This window comes from Rosa rugosa, chromosome 2 (genome assembly GCF_958449725.1).
Source record: "Rosa rugosa chromosome 2, drRosRugo1.1, whole genome shotgun sequence".
In the NCBI taxonomy this organism is placed as follows: domain Eukaryota; kingdom Viridiplantae; phylum Streptophyta; class Magnoliopsida; order Rosales; family Rosaceae; genus Rosa; species Rosa rugosa.
Genome location: NC_084821.1, coordinates 14212758 through 14237781, shown reverse-complemented (window position 1 = coordinate 14237781; position 25024 = coordinate 14212758). Strand labels below are relative to the sequence as shown.

Here is a 25024-nt window from a genome sequence, read left to right as displayed (position 1 = left end):
GACAAGTAGATTTAATATTGAAATTAACCGCACCAAAAAACTATTGCCGCCTACAGCTCCCATAAAAAAACTACCGACCTCGACCAATACACAATAATATTGGGCTTATAATAAGAGAATTGGGCATGCCCTAGTCCTCTATTGCGATCTGCTGGCAACATATTGTGCTTATATTCTGATGAGAAAGCCTGAATTGTTCAGTCAACTTGTGGGAGAAGTGAAAGAAATGGGATTGTACGAAGAGGCTTATAGGAGGTGGGGTTGGTCTGAAAAGAATCTTCTTGCTGCATTCAGGTTGTTTCCAATGTGTGTGACTAAGATCAGAGAAGAAAATAATGGAAACAATGGATATATTGGTGAACAAGATGGTGGCAGTCAGAAAAAATTGCAGAGTATCCCAAGATTTTGTGTTTCAGCTTGGAGATGAGAATCATGCCAAGGTGTTCAGTTGTTAGAATTTTGTTGTTGGAAGGATTGATAAAACAGGACAAGTTGAGATAGGCCAATGTGTTTAACAAATCAGAGAAATACTTCTTGGATAGGTATGTGACCAGATATCTCAATCAAGTACCGGTTGGATTTGCAGAATCCGTTGTAATAGTGTTGAATCCGGAAGCACTATACTAGAAAAAAGGTTTCTCATTCATTTTCCTCTGCCTTAACTTCACTTTGTTGATTAGCGTTAATATTAATTAATATGTTATGTCTTGTTACATTGAAATTACTTCTACCATGTTCTGTTTCATCAATCATGATTAATTAGATACTTGACAAGAGCAATTTGACTGTTTTCCACTGATTACTGCTAAGCTTGTTCTTCATCAATAAACATCAATGCAAACAGAATAGTGAACGAAGAGAGTAAATAAATATAACGGTCTTGATGAAAGTAATGAAAACAGAAACAGGGCAAAGAGGAGTGAATGAAGACGACTGCTTAAAATATTGTGTTTTAATTTTTGTTTATATTAGAAGAATAAGGCCCCTTTCGGCATTGCGTTTTCTGAGCAGAAACTGTATATATTGCAAGTCGTTCATCGATACCTTGAGTCACCGTCTTCAATCTTTCCAAAAATTTGAACAGTACTGCATTGTTTTGCTCGTTTCTAGGTAATCTTTAGGTTTATTGTTCTCTTCACTCCCATACAACAAAAGACAATGATGTCCAAAACTGATTGGCTGTCATATATGCCCTGCTATGTCTCTTGTTACTCCTTGTTAAAGAACTTTTATTCAACTTATTTATGTTCTATCTTATTTATCTAATTCATCTTCATCTCATCACGAATAACCCCAATCATACTCCAGTCTACAACCTTTGCTGATATGCAACAAATCTGAGTCAGTTTTTCCCAGTTGGTTCTACTTATTTGGTAAGTGAATCAGTGACTTATAACATAAGATTCAAGTGTTCAGTTCACTTTCATATTTCCAAAGCTTCTTTTCATCAGTTCTAAAATTTCTTGTTGCAGTTAAAATATCTGATCAGGTACTGTTAGATAGCTTCTTTTATGGATACCCTTCTTAAAAGATTTTATGGCTCAGCTTCAGTCTCTTCTAATCAAAATCTTGCAAATAGATTCCAAGTAAACCATGAATCCACAAATCCACTTTTCCCAACCAACTTTAACCATCCTTATCGTCCATGTACATCTTCGGAGGAAGATACTTGTGACAATAATGACTGCAATAACCCTATGCTCAAGTACATAAGTGATACTCTTCTTGAAGAAGACCTAGAGGGTAAACCTTGCATGTTGCAAAACTGTTTGGCACTCCAAGCTGCTGAAAAATCTTTCTATGATCTCCTCAATCCAAAGTATCGCCCTTCATTTGACCAACCTCCCCTTTCTGTGTACCAAAGCTTTGAGAACTCAGATGATGATTCCACACAGAGTTTTCATAGTAGTATTGGCTCTATAACTCCTGTTACTCCTAAGACAAATCAATTTCATGTCGAATCTTCCTTTGCCGAGACTATATCAGATACCGTTTTGGTTTCACATTCACTTTCTCAGATGGAAAACCTTGGGTTTCTAGGAGTAAGGGAAGCAATCAAAAATGTGGTTTATGAGCCAGAGAATGACAGCTACAGCTCAACAAATGGACCACAGGGAAAGAAACATCATCAAAGTGAGGATGGTAATAATCCATACAATGGGAGAAGCAACAAGCAGTCAGCAGCTTCTGCTCAGGACTTTGAGCCGCAAGAAATGTTTGAAAAGGTGTTTCTCTGTCAGGGAGAGAATCATGAGTCGAGAACAAGTTGTTCTCCTCATGAATTTATTAAATCTGAGGAAAGTGGGAAGTTGCGGCTTAAGAGACAACCAAGAGGATCAAAGAAACACAACAACAGTAGAAAAGAATACTTCAATTCAGGGTTAATTCTATGATTCTATTCATCCCACAATGAGGGTATATATACAAGTACAAAGGAGTAGTCTAACTCTAATAGGAAACAATCTTTCCATAATTACAGGATATCCTAATTAAATAAAAACCTAATTACATACAGATTTACAGCGATTCTACACTCCCCCTCAAGTTGGTGCATAGATATCTATCATGCCCAACTTGTCAACTGAGCTGTCAAATACCTTCCTGGACACTCCTTTAATCAGAACATCAGCTAATTGCTCCTCTGAGTTTACAAATGGAAAGCGAATAACCTTTCTGTCAAGATTTTCTTTAATAAAATGACGGTCAACCTCCACATGCTTTGTTCTATCATGCTGAACTGGATTATGTGCAATCTCAATGGCAGCTGTATTATCACAATGCAAATCCATAGGCTTTTTAAGCTTGTATCCCAGGTCTTTCAAGACATTACGAATCCACAACATTTCACAGACTCCGTGTGCCATACCTCGGAACTCAGCTTCTACACTTGATCTGGCAACAACTTTCTGCTTTTTGCTACGCCAAGTGACAAGGTTCCCTCCAACAAAAGTGAAGTACCCAGATGTAGAACGTCTGTCAGTTTTATCACCAGCCCAATCTGCATCTGTGTACCCAACAACTTCCAATTCATCTTTTTTCTAAAACAATAACCCTTTACCTGGCGCCATCTTCAAGTACTTCAAAATACGAAAAACTGCATCCATATGTTCTTCACTAGGACAATGCATAAACTGACTGACAATACTCACAGCATAAGCAATATCAGGTCTAGTATGTGAAAGATAAATCAACCTTCCTACAAGACGTTGATACCTTCCTTTATCAGTTGGAAATTGATCAGGATAGATAGCAAGTCCGTGATTCATCTCAATGGGTGTCTCGATGGGTCTGCAGTCCAACATCCCCGTTTCAGCAAGTAAATCAGGAACATATTTCCTCTGTGAAAGTGAAATCCCCTTCTTAGACCTTGCAACTTCAACACCCAAAAAATACTTCAGTTGTCCCAGATCCTTCATTTCAAACTCCTTTGACAAATACTTTTGCAATTCATTTATCTCTTTCGGATTATCCCCTGTAACAATCATGTCATCAACATACACAATAAGAGCTGTAATCTTACCACTCTTGCGCTTGATGAACAAGGTATGGTCAGAATTGCTCTGTCTGTATCCAAAGGCTTTCATGGACTTTGAAAATCTTCCAAACCAAGCTCTTGGAGACTGCTTCAGGCCATACAAAGACTTCTTCAATTTACACACCTTGCCAACGTCACTTGGGTAATTCTTAACACCTGGGGGCACATCCATGTACACTTCTTCTTCCAAATCGATCCCATTAAGAAACGCATTCTTCACATCAAACTGGTGCAAGGGCCAATCTTTGTTTGCTGCAAGTGAGATTAGAATCCGGACAGTATTAATCTTTGCCACAGGTGCAAAAGTCTCCTCATAATCAATCCCATATCGTTGTGTATATCCTTTGGCAACCAACCTCGCCTTGTATCTATTAATAGTTCCATCTGCATTAAGCTTCACAGTAAATACCCAACGACATCCTACAGTCTTCTTTCCAACCGGCATAGGTACTAGCTCCCATGTTGCATTCTTTTGAAGAGCTTCCAATTCTTCATTCATCGCCTTTGTCCATTTTGGATCCGTCAATGCATCCTGCACGTTACTAGGAATAGATACAGTAGATAATTGATCAACAACAAGTGCATGTGACCCAGAAATCCTATGGTTAGACATAAAATTAGCTATAGGGTATTTAGCTTTGGCTTTGATATCTGGTTCATATTGTTTCTTAGGAATTCCCTTGATAACCCTTTGTGATTTCCTAGGTTCGACACTTTCTAACCCAGAAGACTCATTACAGTTTAGGAGTACCTGAGGTGGATCATTCTGACCGGGATCTTCAGTTGGTGATGCAGAAGGGGAAATATCTTATGTGTGAGCTTCAGATATGTCTTGATTTTGATTCAAACTATCCAGAAAAGTTGTCTCTTCTGTCTCGGAATTCACAACACTCTGTTCGGCAGTTACATTTCCTATTTCGGAATTGATGACACTTGGTTCGGCAGTCGCATTCTGTTCGGCAGTCACATTTTCTGTTTCGGAATTCGCAACACTTCGTTCGGCAGTCACATTGTCTATTTCGGAATTTACAATGCTCTGTTCGGCAACTGCATTTTCTGTTTCCGAATTTCTACCTTCAAATCTATCCTCCAAATTTTCCAAGTCTTCAAAGACATCAAAATCAATAATAGAACGAGGATTCCCTTCACAACCTCTCTCCCCCTGAAGGGAAGACTGAGAAGCTCCCCCTGAGTAATAAGGCTCGGATTCACGAAAAACAACATCAAGAGAGACATGTATAGTGCCAGTAAGGGGATCATAACATCGATAACCCTTCTGAAAGTCAGCATAACCAACAAAGATACACTTACGGGCACGGGGATCAAGCTTGCTGCGTTGAGGCTTGGGAATATGAACATAGGTTATGCACCCAAACACTCGGGGCTCCAAATTAGGCATAGAAGGGATGGTTAAAAGTGTATGAAGCTTCTGATGAGGATTCTGAAACTCAATCACCCGTGAAGGAGTACGGTTGATAAGATATGCTGCTGATTTTATTGCTTCTCCCCAATAGGACCGAGGTACATTCATGCCAAATAAGGAAGCACGAACAACTTCCATCAACTGTCTATTCTTCCGTTCTGCTAAACCATTCTGTTGAGGAGTATAAGAATTGGAGGTTTGATGACGAATTCCATGTGACCGGCAAAACTCAATCATAGGGCCATTCACAAACTCTCCACCATTGTCAGACTGAAACACTCTTATGGATTGTTGATACTAAGTTGCCACCATTTTGTGAAATTCGGTAAACATTCCAAATACATCACTCTTATTCTTCAGTAATGACACCCATGTCATGCGAGTGCAATCATCAATAAACGTTACAAAATACCGAGCTCCAGAAAGAGAAGGAATTTTCGCAGGACCCCAGACATCGGAGTGAATCTTCATAAAAGGAACAGGACTTTTATTAAGACTTGGTGAATATGAAATACGGTGACTCTTGGCCAGTTCACAGATGTCACAGTAGAAATCCAAATCACTAACAACTGAAAACAATTGAGGTTGCAGCTTCTTAAGATAACGAAAGGATAGATGACCTAAACAGCGATGCCATAACCATACAGCTTCCTTCGCATTCTCTACCCCGTTGATCTGATTAGCTTGTCCCAAAAGATGCTTCTGTTTCTTTCCAGTCTCTGTCAGATCCAGATAGTATAATTTCCCCCTTCTAACACCATAACCAATAATCCGTCGTGTCAGAATGTCCTGAAACACACAGAAAGACGGATAGAAGGTCACAATACATGCAAGAGCTAAAATAACTTGACCAACAGACAGGAGATTATAAGCTAGTGATGGAACAACTAAGACAGATTCAAGGGTTAAGGTATCAGATAAAGCAATAGAACCTTCTCCGGTGACCGGAGTTGGAGTACCATCAGCAGTAGAGACAACGTCTTGAGGGGAACGTCTAAGGTTTTTCACAAGACTTAGGTCATTGGTCATATGGTCATATGCACCTGTATCAATTATCCATGTACTATTAAAAGTAACCTTACCCTTCATACCTGACTGCGCTACATTAGCGGAGGCATTGTCTAGGTAAACTTCCTCTTTAGTAGCAACAGCGGCCTTGCCCAGATTCTTTTGCGGTTTCTTGGTGAAGTCTCACCAATCAGGGTAACCAATCACTTCATAGCACCGCTCCTTGCTATGACCTAACTCCCCACAGATAATGCACCTTTTGTTTGCATATGGATTTGGTTTACCTAGAGGACGGTGTGGAGAAGGTCTTGAGAAGCCTGGAGGACCCTGTTTGCGTTGAGCTATAACAGAAAATTCGGTAGTCACCGAATTCCCCATAGCCTGTTTCTCTGATTGCATTATTGAGGAATTCATGATTTTCGCATGATTGGATTTTCAAGGGTTTCAAGATGGATACGAATGTTTTTGAAAAAAAAGTTTTTTTTTTTTCGAAAAAAGGTAGGGTGATGGTGGTTTGAAATTCCAGATGGTTTGATTTCAACGGTGGTGGTACGCAGCGGTTTGTGGTGTTCTTCGGGATTCAGGATTCAGGATTCAAAGGATGCAGCGCAAATTCAAAGGATTGAACCTGGCTTTGATACCAAGTAAAAAAGAATACTTCAATTCAGGGTTAATTTTATGATTCTATTCATCCCACAATGAGGGTATATATACAAGTACAAATGAGTAGTCTAACTCTAATAGGAAACAATCTTTCCATAATTACAGGATATCCTAATTAAATAAAAACCTAATTACATACAGATTTACAGCGATTCTACAACAACAAAGTAGTGGATGTATTCACATTGCTAAATCAATGTGCACAAGCCATGACAAGCTATGATCAGCGCGCTGTGAATGAACTACTCAAGCAGATAAGGCAACATTCTTCCCCCCATGGTGATGCAACCCAAATGTTATCTCATTACTTTGCCAATGGGTTAGAGGCACGGTTGGCTGGCACCATGACCCCATCATATTCGCCTGTTGCAAGTATGCAGACATCAGCTACAGATATCTTAAGAGCTCACCGGTTATATGTCACTGCATCCCCTTTAAAGAAAATGTCAAACTTTGTTGCCAATGCAACCATCATGGAATTGGCAAAAGACGCTACAAGGCTTCACATTATTGATTTCGGCATTTCTTACGGTTTCCAATGGCCGTCTTATCCAACATATCTCAGAGAGACCCGGTGGACCTCCTCAGATACAAATCACAGCAATTGAGCTTCCCCAACCAGGTTTTCGACCTACAGAAAGGGTTGAAGAGACCGGGCGTCGTCTAGCAAGGTATTGTGCAAAGTTCAATGTCCCGTTTGAGTACAATGTCATTGCACAGAAATGGGAATCTATCAGAGTTGAGGATCTTAATATTGACAGAAATGAGCTCATCGTAGTGAATTGTATGCACCGGTTAAGGCACATACCTGATGAGACAGTGATGGTGAGCAGTCCAAGAGACAGAGTACTAAAGTTGATCAAGAAAATTAAGCCAGACCTTTTCGTTCATGGGATTATCAATGGGACATACAGTCCACCCTTTTTTGTCACGCGGTTCAAAGAGGCACTCTTCCATTTCGGTGCACTGTTTGATATGTTTGAGGCCATTGTTCCTCGTGAAGATCAATGGAGGCAGATGTTCGAAAGAGAAATATATGGGAGGGACATAATAAATGTTGTAGCATGCGAGGGACTGGAAAGAGTTGAAATGCCCGAGACATACAAGCAATGGAATGTCAGGACTCTCAGGACTGGGTTCAAGCAGGTGCCATTAGAGCAGGATTGCTTGATGAAAGTGAAGAGTATGTTAAAGGTGACGGGTTATCATAAGGACTTTAGAATTGATGAAGATGGGGAGTGGATGCTGCAGGGATGGAAAGGAAGAATCGTTATGGCTCTTTCTTTTTGGAAACCTGCCTAAAAGTTTTGTTATAGAGCAGTAGACAACTATTACAATCTGTATTCCTCTTTGGTCACAACCTTTAATTCATGTAGTCTTTCATTCAGGAACAAAATATGTTGTGTATGTTGAATTATGGTTTTCTGAATTCATTTATGTTTTACCTCTTCATCTCTGCAATGACTTGCAATTTTCATGTTCTGCCAATAGCTTCAATCTTGGATGATTAAGATTTAAGAATGAAGAATCTAACTAACCGAAGTTACATAAGTGGGGAACAAACTTCTGAAATTTATTCGGTGCTTAATGCCTAAAAATGCATGTATTCGAACCAATCAATCAAAATGAGTGATCGATGAACTGGAAACCATGGAAAACATCGCAGTAAAACTTTTGTTGGAGAAATTTTCAAAATATAAATTTTATTAAAAAAAATGAAAAGGTATCATTTATGTTTGCACCTTTTGGATTTGTTGAGTCAAGTAATATGATCAAAATTCAAATGATACAAATGAAAAGGTACCTTACAATTTGAAGGGGTACATATAACTACTATATAAATGAATCATTCTCTACAGAATGACATAATCTCAGAAAATCTTGAGAAAATCCCTAGAAGATCTAAGCCTCCAATATTCACCATTTTCATGTTTTCTTACACATAATATGTGACGACCTAAAATTTTTAACATTTTCTGAAAAAATAAAGTTTAATTTTAACTATTTGTTTAAATATATATGTATAGTGTAGAGCTAGTTTTACTTGTTTGGGTTTAAGTAAATAGAGTGTAGCCCACAGTATTTGGCCCAAAACTTAAACCCAAGTGGCTTAACAGATTATAGAAAGAATTCCACGACAAAACTAGATCAAACAACGTCTAAACTCAAAACTTTGTCCCGTCTCTTCATCGTCTTCGTCCCCTCCAGATTCTCCTCCATCTGATACACCAGCCACCGCCTTAGGAAAGTACAAAGGTTGTAGCCACCGCCATGGGCAAGTAGGAGGTGTCAACAGCCTTGGAAATCAAGTTTCAGATTGGTGATTCCCCAAAGCTATGAAGCTAGAGCTGGAACCCTAGAATCAGGAGCTGGAACTCTAGAAATCTGGAGGTGGCGAGTCTAGTACCTATATGGGTAAGATTTCAATTAGAATATCCAATTTGCCTTCTGTTAGACCTATCTTGCTTTCTACGTTTACACCTTCTTTCCAGACACTATAAATAGGCTGAACCATCTATGCTTTCCATACAGTTCCTTGAGTTGCTAGATACATAGATAACCAAGGGAGGGAGGGAGAAAGAGAGTTTTGGTATTTTAGAAGTGGAGGAGTAAAAAGTCAGGTGTGATTCGTTTTCTGATTTGATGAGTTCTTTGTTGGTTCTGATGGTTAATGCAATTTGGAAATTGGGTTATGTTTATGCTTTAAATATCCATAGGCTATTATTAAGACCTGGGTTGATAGAAGAAGTTGCAATAGAGATGAAGTTCAGTTAGGAATAAAGTTGTTGTTACTGGAACAGAACTAATTATTTTCTCATCTTCTATTTGATTTCACTAGCTAGTTTTCTGGAAAACAGTTTATATATTTGGTCTTTGAATTTTTCCAAATTAGAATTTGAAATCACTTTGTATCTGGTTTGTTGTTTTCTTTAGTCATTAGAGTTTTTGGAAGACATAGATTAATAGAATCTAACTTGAGAAGAGGCAAGAACCAAGTAGGAAATATATGCAGTTTTAAAGTTGAACTTAGAAAGCCTTTACTCATCCTTTAAAGCCTTGTTGAAAGTGTGGTTTCTTTTCTTTGACACTTTATAATGTCTATGTTCAGTACTGAAAGTTTTACACAAATTGGAGTTTTAGAAAGTACATTAAAACAGAAGAGGTTAGCACACAGTAGCAGTTTCTGCAGAAAAATGTGGGACTGTAGCTGAACTTTAAAAATTCATAACTAATTCTAGAAAATTTTTTTTCAGGTGATTCAAATTCTGAGAGTTTCTTTAGGATGTCAGCTACAAATAGTTAGAAGACCATTAAAACATATTTTAAACAGATTTGTACAGTTTTTAACGTTAAGGTGACTGGGTCAGAAAACTGCAGTATTTCAGTTTGTCAAGTAAAAACCTGTTTTGGTCAAAATAACTCACTGCCCAGATTTTCATAGTATTTTAGCTGAGTTTTGCTTTAATTCTTTGTGTGTGGAACTAATGAATTCTATTCTTGCAATGGGAACTTGTTTTCATCAGGATACTTAACGTGAAAATCGATCGAGGTAGGGAAAAAAATTGGGGAGCCTCTATGTTTGCATTGGATGGTTGTTTACATGATTGCATTGGATGGTTGTTTACATGATTGTATGCAATTATGTCCTCTGTTTCTGCTTGTTTGGTATGGCTGAATAGTGAACGCACTTATATATTCAAAGTATTTGGTGCATCAATAAGACATGAAGTATAAGGGTGGTGATGGTAATGTGAATTTGCTATTGGAATAAGTATGTTGATAGTTTATCTTTTGCGTAGTTGAGTCTATAACCTCAGCAGGTACCAGATCCCAGGTATGCCCGCTTGTTAATGTGCACTTAGTATAGGATATTGAAAGGGTAATTCGGGACTGGCGAAAGGGGAATGGACAAGATGACTAGCAAAAGAGGGTTAGGGGGATTGATTTTGGGTGGGGGTTAGTTCACATTGTTGAATACTCTGAGTCACCTTCGTGGTAAAATACATGGTATGGGACATGTAGGCGCGGTTTATTTTGCAATGTGGATTATCAGGAATAGATAGTAGTTGCATCCATTCATTATTGCTATTCTAACTATGATCTTCAAAGAGGTTTTTTTTTTTTTTTTTATGGTAAAGAGAGAGATAGAAGAGGAGGAATCCTCTCCATCACTCCATGAGATTAAAGGAAAAAAGAATACAAAGGAGGGGCACCAAAAACCAAAACCTCCCAATCCAAAAACAAGCATAATGAAATTCTAGCTAGTTAACGAAAATGGAACTGAGGAATACCCAACCTATCATTCTCATAGTGCGAGAGGATAAAAGAAGGAGGAGAATCCCACCACACCATGTCGGAAGAAGATGAACCATAGTTTGCTAAAGTATCAGCTACCTTATTCCTTTCACGGAAAATGTGAGAAGACCGAAATGTCATCATAGAGACCTTGAACAAACAATTATTCCACCTAACTCGAAGATTCCAAGGCACAAGAGAAGGATTACGAAAATAATCAAGTACCAAGGAGGAGTCAACTTCAAGCCAAATATGCTTCCACTCACGAACCCAAGCGATCTCAATTGCCTTGATAACCGCCATAACCTCTGCCACCACGGAGCTAGGAATGTCAATATTAGCAGCAAAAGCTCCAAGAAAGCCACCTCTATAATCCTTAAAAATTGCTCCATAACCCCCCTTGCATGTCTCATGCTTCCATGCTCCGTCAGTATTGATCTTGACCCACCCAATTATAGGAGGATGCCAATTAACCTCCAAGACTACCGGAGCACGCCGCTGCCTACATTGCACCCCAAAACCTTTCACAATACGCAGATCATTGATAGTGTTATGCATGGTGCTCCTGGCCAAACCACTTGCAGCACGAATATGGCTAGAAATAAGCCTTCCAATCTCAGCAATAGTGAAACTTTTTCCCTCAAAGAGGTTTTATTCTCCTACTGGGAAATGTATGCTCACCCTTTTTATCATTTTGCAGGTGATGGATAAATAAGTTTGAAGTTAGTTTACTGCAAGGGTGTTTTTAATAATGTGATATACATGTGTGTTATTGTTAATCATGCTTGGGTTCCTAGACAAGAACTTGGAGTATAGTTGGTCTTTTGTTGTAACTGTTGGTGTAAACCCCTATTGTAATAAAGGTTGTGTTTCAATTTCGGAAACTTGTCGAGTGTCGTTCCTTTCCAATTATTCGTATTTCGATGATTGGAGTATGAGTTGCATCTCAAAAAAATAAAATAAAATAAAATTACGATGTGACATAATACTACTAGAAACTATTAGTGCACAACTGCACAATTAATTCCTAGTAACCTTGAGTCATCTTGTAAACCTTCTTTTGAGTGTTTAGGTTGGTTTTCGTGAGTGCAAAACGAAAACCAACAATAGCATTGTGCTAGGCTTTATTATATCCTAAAGGCATATTTGATTATCCTCTTTGCGCACTTGATAGTGGAGCAAATAATGTCTTAAGGAAAGCGTTGCTACAACATACCTTAAAAACATAAACTCGCTCATATTCCATACCCTCCACAAACTTGTTCTAACAACTTTTATCAAGACTGATCAAAAGTTAAATAAAGTACAAAAACACCAATACTTTAGTTTACCTTGCATCTTTGTAGCTCAACTTGAGCTAGCTCCAAGTTTCCATTGTCACCTGTTCGTTTACCAAAAACTATTTGACTTACTAAACCCAACCACTTACTTTCCAGTCAAAGTCATGGCGAATATCTTATTCTGTAGATTTAATTTATTCTTTCATCGGAATATAAATATTCTTCATTTAAACTAGAATAAAATATTTCTTTGCTACTGCTGTGAGAAATATTAGATGTGTTTATGCTGGCTTTGCTTGTTGGCACTAAGAAACTAATATTCTTATTAGTACGCTATTCCTTTTGTATGACCAATGCTCTAAAACTCGGCCGCCCAGGCCACCTAGCGCCTGGGCGGTGGGTCTCCGCCTCGATTAATGGTAAATCGATGGGTTGGGCGGGTTGAGTTTTGGGCGGCCGCCTAGGTGGTGTAGGCGGGCGACTAGGCGTCTGGGCGGGGGTGAACTGGCACTACAACAAATATAGACATTAGTGACCAAATCATAGTGACCAACTTATAATTGGTCACTAAAAGAATAGAATTAATGACCAACATTACCCATTGGTCACTAAAATAGTCAGCGCTCAATTTTTTCCAACTCCCGCCTAATTATTTTATGATAGTGACCAAATCTATAATTGATAGTGACCAGATTATGTTTGGCCGCTACAAGTTTAATGACACTTGTAGGGAAACGTTGTCGTTTTGCAATTAGTGACCAACTATTTTACATTTTTCCTTGGTGAATTTTCAAGCGGCAACTTCGCGGTCTCCAAAAAATTATAGGCGCGCTCCCAATTCCCAAATTGTGAATGAAAGAATGAAAGATGGATATTGTGATACCCATCTTGTTCTTCTCTCACTCCGACTCCGACTCAAATATTCTCCGACTCATACCCATCGACTCCGACTCAGATCTTCTCCTCTGCTCCTATTAATTCATCGAGTTATTTGAATTTCGAGCTATTGAGATTTTCTTTCGGAAAGATGATGTTGATTTAAATCTACCCCCGTGCTCCGACACCAAGGTCGCCAGGTTCGACGGCTTCAGCTTCGGGATCGCCTTCGCCTCCCGTTATGGCTCTAACTCCACCTTCCAGTTGTCTCCGTGCGACACTAGACTCTCGCCCTCTCCGTCAACTCCTCTTTCGCTCCGGTCCGTTCTCTCTCTCTCTCTCTCTCTCTCTCTCTCTCTCTCTCTCTCTCTCTCTCTCTCTCTCTCTCTCTCTCTCTCTCTCTCTCTCTCTCTCTCTCTCTCTAAACCGTTGCATTTCGTTTTGGTGATCCTTTAATTTTGTGAATCGCTACGGGGATTTGATGGGTTTAGGGTTAATGTTGATTTTGATATTGATAATTGCAAAATGTTGGTCTCAGATTTATAAGCTTAGCACTGAAAGTATCAGATTGTAGTTAAGTTAATGTTGGCTTGTTTTGAATTCCATCGATTTATTGTGGTTTGTGATTTTGAATTTGCAGGATAATTATGGGGAACATATGGTTGCTTTTGCTGGGCATAAATATGCTGCAAGGTCTACTGCGGCTTTTGTTGCCAATAGTACCTACACTGTCACCAGCTTTACTCTTGTAAGTGAGCACGGAAATTGCAATTGGATTTGGAGTTTGAATTCGTTAATGTCGTTCGTGGTTTGTGGTTTAGGTTATGTAGTGAATGTGTTTTGATTTATGCAGGTGCTTGAGTTCACCAAGGGCAGGCTCCAGCACCTGCATTGGAAAATGGATGGGTGCGTCAAATGTTCTGGGAGCTCCAGCTTCGTTTGTCTGCACAATCGGGACTGTGCAATCAAGACAAACAGCTGCAAAACCCATGGAGGCACTGTGGATTGCAGCCTCAGGATACAATTGGCATTTTCTGGGACGGATAAGCACCTATCCGTTCTGAACTCATGGTATGAAACACAGAACCTTGGTCAGTACTCCCTTTATGGTCTGTATTCAAATCTGAAGGATTCTCTCACTAGCCAGTATAGCAAGTTTTTCTGATGTAAAATTGTTTATGTCAGATTCTTGTAATTTTTTCACTACCCACTCGCTCGGTTTGATCATTCACTTCTTTGTGTTTCATTTGTATGCTGTTGTAAAGTAAATCAAATTTGAGGATCATTGTGATTAGAGGAGAGATATATATGATTTTCAGTAACATTTGTGTGCTTTGTTTTGATATGAATGTTTCGGTTTTGATTTGATTTGATTTTCCTTATTTCTAAATTTTATTGATCAGGTTGCTTTTCATATATCCAGTGCAAGGATTAGCTGGAGACAACGAAGAAGGATCGACAGATAAACGATTGGCTTTTTGTATTTCTGGGTCTGGTAAGAAGTTGCCAGTAGTTTGATTTTTTTTTTTCTCATATAACTTGACTCTCTATGTTTGTGTTCTTTTGTATTGTCACTTCTATATATTGTGGATTTTAGGAAGTTTGGCAGTTGATTTTGAGATTAAATTGTATTCTGAATTATTAATTTATTAACTTGTCAGGATGCTCTGGATCTGCTCAATAGCATCGCTCAATCTCCATATGACCAAGACAAGTGCCTCAGCCTCATGAATTCATTGCGAGAATGCGTCCTCAATAAGGTCACCCAATCCCTCTTTCTCTCTTAATTCACACTCGTTTCTGTGAATCTGTGCTTGGTTTGTTTCTCATTGAATTTGATATCTGTGAGAAACCCAGTAATTTGATTAAACTAGTGACACAGAATTGGGTATGTTCTTGGGTTATGAGTTGGAATTTTATATATTTTGAGTGTATTTGATTGCAGAAGGGCTGAAACCCAGATTGAGATTTGTTCAAGGCCAGATATTTATGCTTATTTTGCCTTGGAAAGTTTAAAGCTTGATTTAGATTCATGAAGTTGATATGATATATATGCCTATTTCTGTACTGGTAATAACCAATTTAATCATGGATCGAATTGCTTCGTGGTTCCGGTTTGTTACTGTGTAATGTCCTACTTAACCTAGATTATGGCTTGCATAGTCCAGGTACAAGCTTTGCTGCTGTGAAGTTATCAAAGGATCAAGCACCAAAGAAGTACAAAACACACAATTAACAGGGCATTCATTAGCTTTCTATTTGCTTGTCATTATTATTTCTCTATTGCTTATAAATGCTAGCTTTTATTGGGTTAATGCAAGGAATTTCCAGTTTTTTTACAAGGAAAAAATTCCTTGCCAGAAGCCATTTTTCTTGTAGCTACTCATTGCATACTTTTATTTCATGCTACCATATCTTGACTATGTGGCTGCCTAGTTATGTGACTCCTTATGTGGATGTCTGATTGTCTAAAACCATGTTAGGATGTGAACAATATTAGACGGTGATTCTAGTTCTTAAAAGGCACTCTATCAATTTACCCAGGTTTAGACATCAGAATGTTATCAAACTGGGTAGTTTCTCAGTTAGAAGGTGTGGACATCCTTTAGTGTTTCATTTTCCTGAAAAATCATGACATATTTCTCGTTCTTCACTCAGATGTAGTGTAGTCTGGCATTTCTTTTCCAGAATGCCTTAGTCCTGGCATCTTGTTTGTTTTTAATGTCTTACTTTTTCTTATAGGGCATTTCGGTGTAAATAAACTCTTTCCAAAAAGAATGCAGGATTGGCTTCATAGATTTAAATATATGTAACAATTGTAGATATGATTGGGTTAAACTAATCGAGGATCTCTCTTTGTGCAGTTTTACAGGCAAGTGATCAAGTTGATTTGTTCCTCTTACCAGGTAAAAGTTCATTTCCTATTTTCTTATTAATTTCAGTATATCTTGTGTGTTAAATACAAACAATAGTTGACTGAATTTGCTTATCCTCCTTGCTTATAGGAGTAGCATTTGACAGACCTGGGAGACGTTTGGCTTGCGGCAGAGGGTATGATTATGCATATTACTGGCTTAGATAAAATTTTTATTTTGTCTTTCAAGTTTGTGAGCTGAGTTGTTTGGAGGTGTCATTGTGTACTTCCCCCTTATACATAAGGCTACTAGAGATGTGAATACTGTCCCTGCCCTATATAAGAGTTTGAACTTAAGTATCATATTTTCTTAACCAAAAAAATTATTATCTTATTCAGATTTATGACTTAGTGATCTTAGCCCATGGTCTTCTACAGTTATTATGATACTTTTCTTTCCCACTCTTTTTTGTGTGCAAGCTCAGATAATGTCTGATTACTTTTAATCTGATTCATTTTACATATACAGCAAATCTTGCTCAAGTGAGGGAGGCAAATCAAGGCAGATCAAGCAGAAAGACAAGAAATGCAACTTGCAAAGCGAGTTGATGGCTGCGAAGTCTACTACAGCTCAGCAATGAGGAGTTAGAAATCGTCAAAGCTGGTGCAGCTCAGCAAAATGAAGAGTTAGAGGCAGTGAAGGCTAAAGCCGCTGCACAAAATGAAGAGTTTGGAGGCACTAAAGGCAAGACAAAATCATACTGACATACTTTTACTTAAATTGATGTGTTATCCTCCCAAAACTGATGGTATGCATACATGATTCATTTGTGCTGTTGTAATTATATTATATCAATGAAATATAATTAGTGTATAACTGTATATAGTGAATACTAGGCCTTTCTTAGATGCAGCTCTTACCTACATTAGGATGAAAATTATAACTTGTTGTATATGTTTTGTTATATTGCAGATTGGTCTAAGCTTCAAAAAAGTACATCTTGCAAACTGTCATTGAAGGCTTATGGAACTTCTAGAAAGACTTGAACTTCTAGAAAGACTTGTATGTATTCCGATTTATTTTGAAATTGCTATTAAGGATGGATATTGACATTTGTTTATTTTGGATCTGCAAATGTAATAGAGATACGTGTCTTATATTGTATTGGAATTGAGTAGTTTAATATTGATAACTGGTTTTTGAGTACATTTCATTTTGTGGTGTTGGAGTATTGAAGGCTACTTTGATTTGTATTGACGCATTAAGTGATCAGGTTTGTTTTAGCAACTAGGAAAAATTGCCGATTCAGTTACCAAACCAATGATCTAACAATATGGTCACTAAAAGCATGTCAGTGAATGGTTTTTAATGACCAAATTTTGCTATTCAGTGACCATTGGTAACACCTTTAGTAATGATTCATAGGTCACTAATGCCATTACTATTTGTGACCGTAAGATTGTGGTCACTAAAGACATTTTGAATTAGTGACTAAAATCGTGGTCACTAAAGACAATTTGTATTAGTGACCAACTTACATTTGTTGGTCACTAAATAGAATTAGTGACGGACCTATAGTGACCACCTAAGTTTGGTCACTAATCATATTTAGTGACCAGAATTGTTACTTTCAGTGACCAATGTAGTGGTCATTAATACCCAAATTTGTTGTAGTGTGGGCTAGGCGGTTGGGTTAGGGGGATTTCGGTTAGCTGCTATTGGTGAGTTTCGCTGGGTGCCGAAGATTGTCACTCATCTTTCTCCGTCGTCGACGACTGTGATAATTGCATCCTCAAGTCGTCGCTTAAGAGAGTCCCGTCCTTCGGTAATTGTCACTAAGAGCATCTGGGTTTTCTTCAACTTTGATGGGCTCTGGAATATCATCATCATCATCAGTTGTACTATTTAAAGCTAATATAGCATCTGGGCTTTCTTCAACTTTGTTCTTTTGATCTTGATCCTCCTTTGTGCATAACATTCCATTATGACAAATGGGTCTAGATAATTGTGGGCATTTGTGATTTTTTCTTTTTTTTGAATTTGTTGTCGGCGTTGATCGTGAAAGAGCAGCCTTGCTTATTAGAAGAGAGAGAGAGAGAGAGTTGTCACCGCCGCATACTCTGGGCCTTTGTGGTTGAAGGGGTATGTATGGCATATTGATTGAAATATTTTTGAAAATTATGGTGGTAGGATAAGAACAAAAGTGAGTTTAGGTAGTGCCATGTGAAGGTAGTAAAGAATGGTCATAGAGATGAGCAAAGAGAAAGGGTATGGAAGAAGCAGAGGCTTTTTTAACTATATATTTATTTATTTATTTTTTTGGTTACAAGCGGGGCCTAAAAGGCCCAAACAGAAGCAAAAAAGAAACTAAGAACTGGAACAAAAACCAGTCCTCCTAGCTCTAGTTACATCAGACAAATCAGTTTAACTATATATTTATTTGTGAACCACAAATTTATTAATCTTTAAATCTTTATATATTCTTATTTATATAGTTATATGTTATAAAAACAAATAAATAAATAAAATAAAATAAAAACCGCCTAGACACCAGCCTAGTCCCCTGGGCGCTAGTCCTCTGCCCACCGCCCGACTAGCGCCTAGCGATTTTTTGAACCTTGTGTATGACTGAAGATTACCAGTGGCCACAGGGAAAAGAAGAAACCATATGGGCAAGAGAAGTAGGTAGTACTATAAATATTATGGCATGCATGCAGTATTCTAATCAGTATAATTAATTGCCTTCCAATGTTTTTGTGATGGGGAGAGAGAACGCAGACCACTGTTGGTGGCGTTCTTGACATATGATGGGTCTGAATCCATTGTCTCTCTGTAGGGATAGAACAAGCTCATATCAATTGTACCACTTAGGTATTGAAAGATATCTTTAACATCAGTCCAATGGCATCATGTTGGCGCAGAGCTATATCTAGCTAACAAGTTCTTGGCGAAAGAGATGTTCGGTCTAGTGCATCAAGTTAAGTACAATAATGAGCCTATTGCACTTAGGTAGGGCACTTCTGCCTCTAGCACGTCTTCATCATCATTTTTTGGACGGAATTGATCCTTCTTTGGATCAAGACTACGGACGACCATTGGGGTGCTTGAAGGCTTAACTTTATCAGTATTGAAATGCTTAAACATCTTTTAGGTATAAACTGATTGATGTTTCAGGATACCATCTTCACGGTGCTCAAGTTCCAAACCGAGGCAAAACCGTGTTTTCCCAAGACCTTTCATCTCAAACTCGGATTTAAAGTATTCAGCGGTTTCCCTTAACTCTTTAAGGGTATCAATTATGTTCATGTCATCAACATAAACAGCTACTATTGCAAATCGGGAACTTGTTCTTTTTATGAACACACATGGGCATAGTTCATTGTTAACATATCCCTTCCTTATCAAGTAGTCACTTAGACAGTTATACCATATCCGTCCGGATTGCTTCAATCCATATAGTGAGCGTTTCTATCTAATTGTAAATGCGCTCCGTGGTTTAGAGCCATTTGACTTAGATAACTGAAGTCCATCTGGAACTTTCATGTAAATCTCTGTATCTAGGTCCCCATATAGATACACAGTAACCACATCTATGAGCTGCATGTTCAGTTTTTCATAAACTACCAAATTGACAAGGTAGCGAAACGTAATAACTTCCATTACGGGAGAATATGTCTCCTCGTAGTCGATTCCAGGGCATTGTGAGAAGCTTTGCACCATAAGGCGAGCTTTGTACCTTACAATCTCGTTTCTCTCATTACGATTTCTAACGAATACCCATTTATGACCAACTGGTTTGGTGTTGGGCGGTATTGACACAACTTGCCCAAATACCTTTCTTTTCGCTAGAGAATCAAGTTCTGCCTGGATCACATCTTTCCATTTTGGCCAATTGGCTCTATGTTGGCATTCATCAACGGAGCGTGATTCAATGTCATCGGTGTCAATAATCTCATGCACTACTGAATACGCGAATACATCATCAATGATGATGGAGTTTCTTTCCCATGTCCTATGTACACTAGTGTAGTTTACAGAGATCTCTACGTTCTCAGGGATAGGTTCTGACATTGAGGCATCTCCCAAAGATGTCTCTTGGACATAACCATAATCCGGAACAAACTCATGGGACGGATTTTGAGTATTTATGATCAAAGGATTTGTTTGTGTCTCATTCGCTCTCTTTCTTGAGCGAGTATCCTTTGAACCAACCGGTCTACTTCGCTTCCTCGAGGGACCTGTGGCCATAGACGCCACATCACTGCCAATATGGGCAGTGGCGCCATCTCGTGATATCTCAGGAGCGACATTACGTCCAGTATTTGGGACGTCAATCCTTGCAGACACGTTTGCAGCAAGTATATGTGATATCGACACTTTAGCAACATCAGAAAATGTATCAGGCAAAGTATTTGCTACGTTCTGGAGCTCGATTATTCTTCGCACTTCAAGTTCGGACTGTGCGGTATGAGGATCGAGATAAGACATAATGGGGACAGACCACGACAATTCATGTCGTTCCTGTTGAACATCTGTATTATTATCTTCTCCTAACGACGGGAAGACTGTCTCATCAAACTGACAATCCGCAAATCTTGTGGTAAAGAGATCGCCTGTCAAAGGTTCTAGGTAGCGGACGATACTTGGAGATTCATATCCAACATATATGCCCATTCGTCTCTGTGGACCCATTTTAGTATGATGTGGCGGTGTAATAGGCACATAAATGGTACACCCAAAAATGCATAAGTGCGAGATATCAGGCTCATACCCAGTCACTAGCTGTAACGCAGAGTAAGGTTGGGTGGCAGTGGGTCGTAGATGAATTAGTGTCGCTGCATGCAATATTACATATCCCCAAGCGGAGACAGGGAGATTGGTGTGCATAACCAATGTCTGTGTTATCATTTGTAGTCGTTTGATAGCGGCTTCTGTGAGACCATTTTGGGTATAAATGTGGGGAACAGGATGCTCTACATCAAACCACAGTGACATGCAATAGTCATCGAACGTTTTCGATGTAAACTCCCCAATATTATTGAGTCGAATTGACTTAATAGGGTGGTCCAGGTAGTGAGCCCGTAGACGGATAATTTGGGCTAAGAGTTTAGCATATGCAACATTTCAAGTGGACAACAACGCGACATATGACCAGCGTGTTGACGCATCAACCAATACCATAAAGTATTTAAAACGTCCGAAAGATGGTTGAATTGGTCTACAGATATCCCCTTGGATTCTTTGTAAGAACAGAATTAATTAGTATTTTTGGATCCTTTGAGTAGGACGGTCTTGGTCCTAATTTTCCTAAGGAACAGGTTTTGCAAAATGAGTGAGGGGCCTTAGAAGCAACCAATGAGGATTTTGGTTGGGCCTGAGCATCTGAAGCATTATTCGAAGCAGAATTTGTGACTACAGTACCCATCATAGCGTTGGGACCATGGGAAGTGGCATCCATGGCGCCATGGCCATGGGAATTGACACCCATGGCGTCATAGCCATGTGTGACACCATCTATAGCGTTGTCAAGGGGGACAGAGGCGACCCTACGGGGCGGTGGACAGCGGCGGCTCTAGAGGCTGCTGCAGTGGCAGTCACACTAAGTCTGGGAATCAATCTTTGATTCTTGTTTCGTTTCGCTCGAAAGAATGGATGTCCATGTGAAGTCTTTAGTATACGGATCATCATATCATGACCAGGATGTGCTAGTCAGTTATGCCAAAGCCAATATGTGTCAGAATCCAAGAGATTTTCTCTTATCACATTATTGGATTCAATAGGTCGAATTGTAGTGACATAAAGTCCACTAGATTGACACATAAGCTTCTCTAAGATGCGCTTTCATCCACAATCGTTAGAGGTAATGCAAAGGAACTCTTTTTCGTTCTCAGTATGCGTTTCCGTATGGAATCTGTTGGCTCCAATATCTTTAAAGCTCAATAAGGTTCGATTTGCCTTAGGAGGGTAGAGAGCTTCTGTGACATTAATCAAGATGTCATTTGGCAAGAGGAATTGGGTCATTCCATGTCCTTGAACTAAACCTGATGGCCCAGCCATCATAGTCACAGAGGAATATGTAGGCAACATCTCCAAGAATAATTGCCTATGGTGGAGAATAATGCGCGTGCGTAGTCGCACTATCCGCAAGACATTGCAGTTCTCCAAAATCCATTCCTAAAAGAAAAAGCTCGTAATTAAAAAGGAGTCATAATGAAAAGAACTCAACTTTTATTAATAAGCCAAACAGAATTACATCATTGTCTCTTTAACTAGAGAGAATCTAATCCAAAAACTAGCTAATGCAAAACAATGGTAGTCGTCTAGCTTCTTTCGGTAATTCCAACACAAGGAGCGAAACCCTATGGAAAGGGATAGTTCTGGATGTTATCGTGCTTTTTAGCTACGTTCATGGCTCCAATAAGCTCATGAAATCTTGTGATGCGTCCGGCATTGACATCAATCCGATAATTCTCTGCAATCATCAATGCAGAGATGGGGAAGGTAGAGAGAGTCTTCTCGATCAACATCGTATCAGTGATGTTCTGTCCACAGAATTCCATCAAAGACTTGATACGAAGGGCTTCCGAGTTGTAGTCAAGTACAGACTTGAAATCACAGAAGCGGAGGCTATGCCATCTCACTTCTAAATCAGGAAGCAGGGAGTCACGAACGTTGCCAAATCGCTGCTTGAGTTCTACCCATAGCTTTCTAGGGTCCTCTTCATTGAGGTACTCATTCCGGAGCGCGTCATTCACCTACCTTGTCATGAGAATTATGGCTTTAGCTTTATTTGCCTCTCTAGTAGCTCTATTCGCTTCGAAAGCGGTAGCTTGTTGAGGAGTAAGCACATTTTGACTTGGCTCTTGGATGGTACTCAAAATCCCAACAGCCTTAAGATGCTGGCGCACATCACGGACCCATTTGTGGTATCCTGCGCCTGTTGTCTCCAGTGGAGAAAAATTCAACTTGTTCAGGTTACTCATCCTGAAAAACAACAAGAAATTAGGGTTAGTTTCGGAGTGAAAAATGCTACCATGAAAACAATAAAATTTCTAAGCGTAGTCGCACCCAAGAAATTAGGGATTTCTGAGCGTAGTCGCTTCCAAGAAATCCGATTCCAAGAGGTATTGGATTAGATCGAAACAATAATGTGTTTGTGGTCGATCATAACTTTTCAACAAACTCTAAGTTTGGAGGACTTTACAAACTCCAAACTTGGAGTGAGCATGGACCCCCACAGTTCTTTGGTCTCCCCTATGAAGAAGAAAGGGGGGTAGAAGAAGGGAGGTTGCAAGTTCCTGAGAAAAAGAAAACAAATTGAAATTACGGAAGCAAAAGGAATTGAATAAAAGAAAAGAAAAGAAAATGCCTTAAATGGGCTTGAGGAAAAAAAAACTGGGCTGCTAAGCTTCTGACAGCAGTGAGCCGCGGGGCCTGCTTCTTTTTTTTCTTTCTTTTCTTCTTCTGTCAGCAGTGGCCCGCGGGGCTTGCTCTTTTTTTTTTTTTTCCGACTTTGGCCGCGTCAGCCTTCTTCTCTTTTCTAGCTTAGGTCGCGCCTCCCCTTTTTTTTTTCTCTTCTCTTTTCTGGCTTGGGTCGTGCCTTCTTTTCTTCTTCTGGGCTGCTCCTTCTTCTTTCTTTCTAGGCTGGTCCTTCTTCTTTTTTTCTTTTCTGGCCTGGACTGGTACTGGGCTAGAAGGAGGGCAGCGATTTGGGGAGTCTGACGGTTCAGGGACATGCAATGCTTCTGCAGGCCGGTCCGGCAACTTTCCTGCTGGTTTTGGCCGTTATTTTCCCGGTTCCAGGTTTCTGGATTTAGGACGCATGTGATGGAAAAATTTCACGGTAGGAGGTGGACTGGAAGGATGCGAATCGGGCAGGGGACCTTTTGTTTCTTCTGGGGGCCGGTTCGATATTTTTCCAGCCTGTTCTGGGGGTGGCGCCGCTAGTTCTGAACTCCTGGGATTGAGGGTTTCAATATATGCGGCGGTGGTTGCTAGGGTTTGAAGGCAACGATTTTAGGGTTTCAGGGTTAGGGTTTCGTGCTGATAACGTGTTTTAGGGAATCGATATGTGGAAGAGAGATTGTTGTGCTTTCATTGATAATAGGGGCCTCTTTATATAGAGAATTAAAAAGCATAGTATCAGAGTTGTACATAAAAACATAATCGTACATTGATTGGATATCTACTAAGATTCTCCGAGATTATCTCTAATACAAACTCTATTACAATTAGAGCAAGTAACCTATAGTTTGAGTCAGACACATATTCTGGATTTACTTGAACAATTTTAACGTATTGTTTTTTTTCTCTCCGTCTTCTTTTCCACTGTTTGAATGGTAAAAGAAAATCAAAATCAAAATGAACAACCTAAACCAAATCAAATTATTGTGTGCCACACAAGAAACTCGGACAAACAACAAAGGATCTTAATAAAAAAATTCACTTTTATTTTATTGTGTTGATAACACTAAAGACTAAAGTTAAGAATTAAAGATTATCATCCTAGCATGAATGATATATTCTTTGACCTAGCGCTCTGCTAGGGTTTACTCGGCAGTTTTCCATTGTCGACAAAACTCCCAAAATTCCCAAACCTCGATGGCCATGGTCATCATCAGCCTTGCGGTTTTCTGTTTCTTGCTGCTTGTTGTGTTTGATTGTTCATATGGGAAGCCGCCTTGGCCTGGGGCTTCTCTTTCTCCTTTTGTCGTCAACCAAGTGTTCCGATTAGAGGATGCAGTGGTGGACGTCTTGGTGGCTGGATTATCTGGTGACCGTCCGCTCTGGTTGGGAGCTAGGGCCCGAAAACTGGATCTGAGTTCGGGTCGAAGCTTCATGGGGATCCGATGGTGGATTGTTCTGTTGGGTTTCTAAGGGAGTCGATCAAAGACGGCAGAGGTCTGGGGTTGATTCTACTGCGATCTGGCTGGGCCGATAACGGGGGCGCGACTGGTTGGGGAAATCTGACCAGATTTACTTCTGCTGGTGGTTGGGACGGAGTCTCACGGGGACAGGATGGTAGCGGCTTCTCAACGGGGGTGCGAGAGTTTGGTAGCGACGGCCTTGCAGCAACGGAGCTAGCTCA

General features: G+C 39.5%; 1 protein-coding gene, 1 long non-coding RNA gene and 1 pseudogene across 2 annotated transcripts; all 3 read left to right on the top strand.

The window, feature by feature from the left end:
- Positions 1 to 1293: 1293 nt before the first annotated feature.
- On the top strand, positions 1294 to 7960 carry LOC133731828 (scarecrow-like protein 30; annotated as a pseudogene).
- Positions 7961 to 13014: 5054 nt separating this feature from the next.
- LOC133731826 (uncharacterized) lies at positions 13015 to 15294 on the top strand. Its single transcript, XM_062159252.1, has 5 exons — positions 13015 to 13401; positions 13722 to 13829; positions 13935 to 14152; positions 14485 to 14576; positions 14743 to 15294. Exons 2-5 carry the CDS (start codon positions 13740 to 13742, stop codon positions 14763 to 14765), a joined length of 423 nt encoding a protein of 140 aa, XP_062015236.1. The 5' UTR covers positions 13015 to 13401; positions 13722 to 13739; the 3' UTR covers positions 14766 to 15294.
- A 790-nt stretch (positions 15295 to 16084) lies between these two features.
- LOC133731831 (uncharacterized) lies at positions 16085 to 17040 on the top strand. The gene is made up of 3 exons (XR_009856835.1): positions 16085 to 16132; positions 16465 to 16744; positions 16909 to 17040. It is a non-coding gene; the product is annotated as an uncharacterized LOC133731831 (long non-coding RNA).
- Positions 17041 to 25024: the final 7984 nt, after the last annotated feature.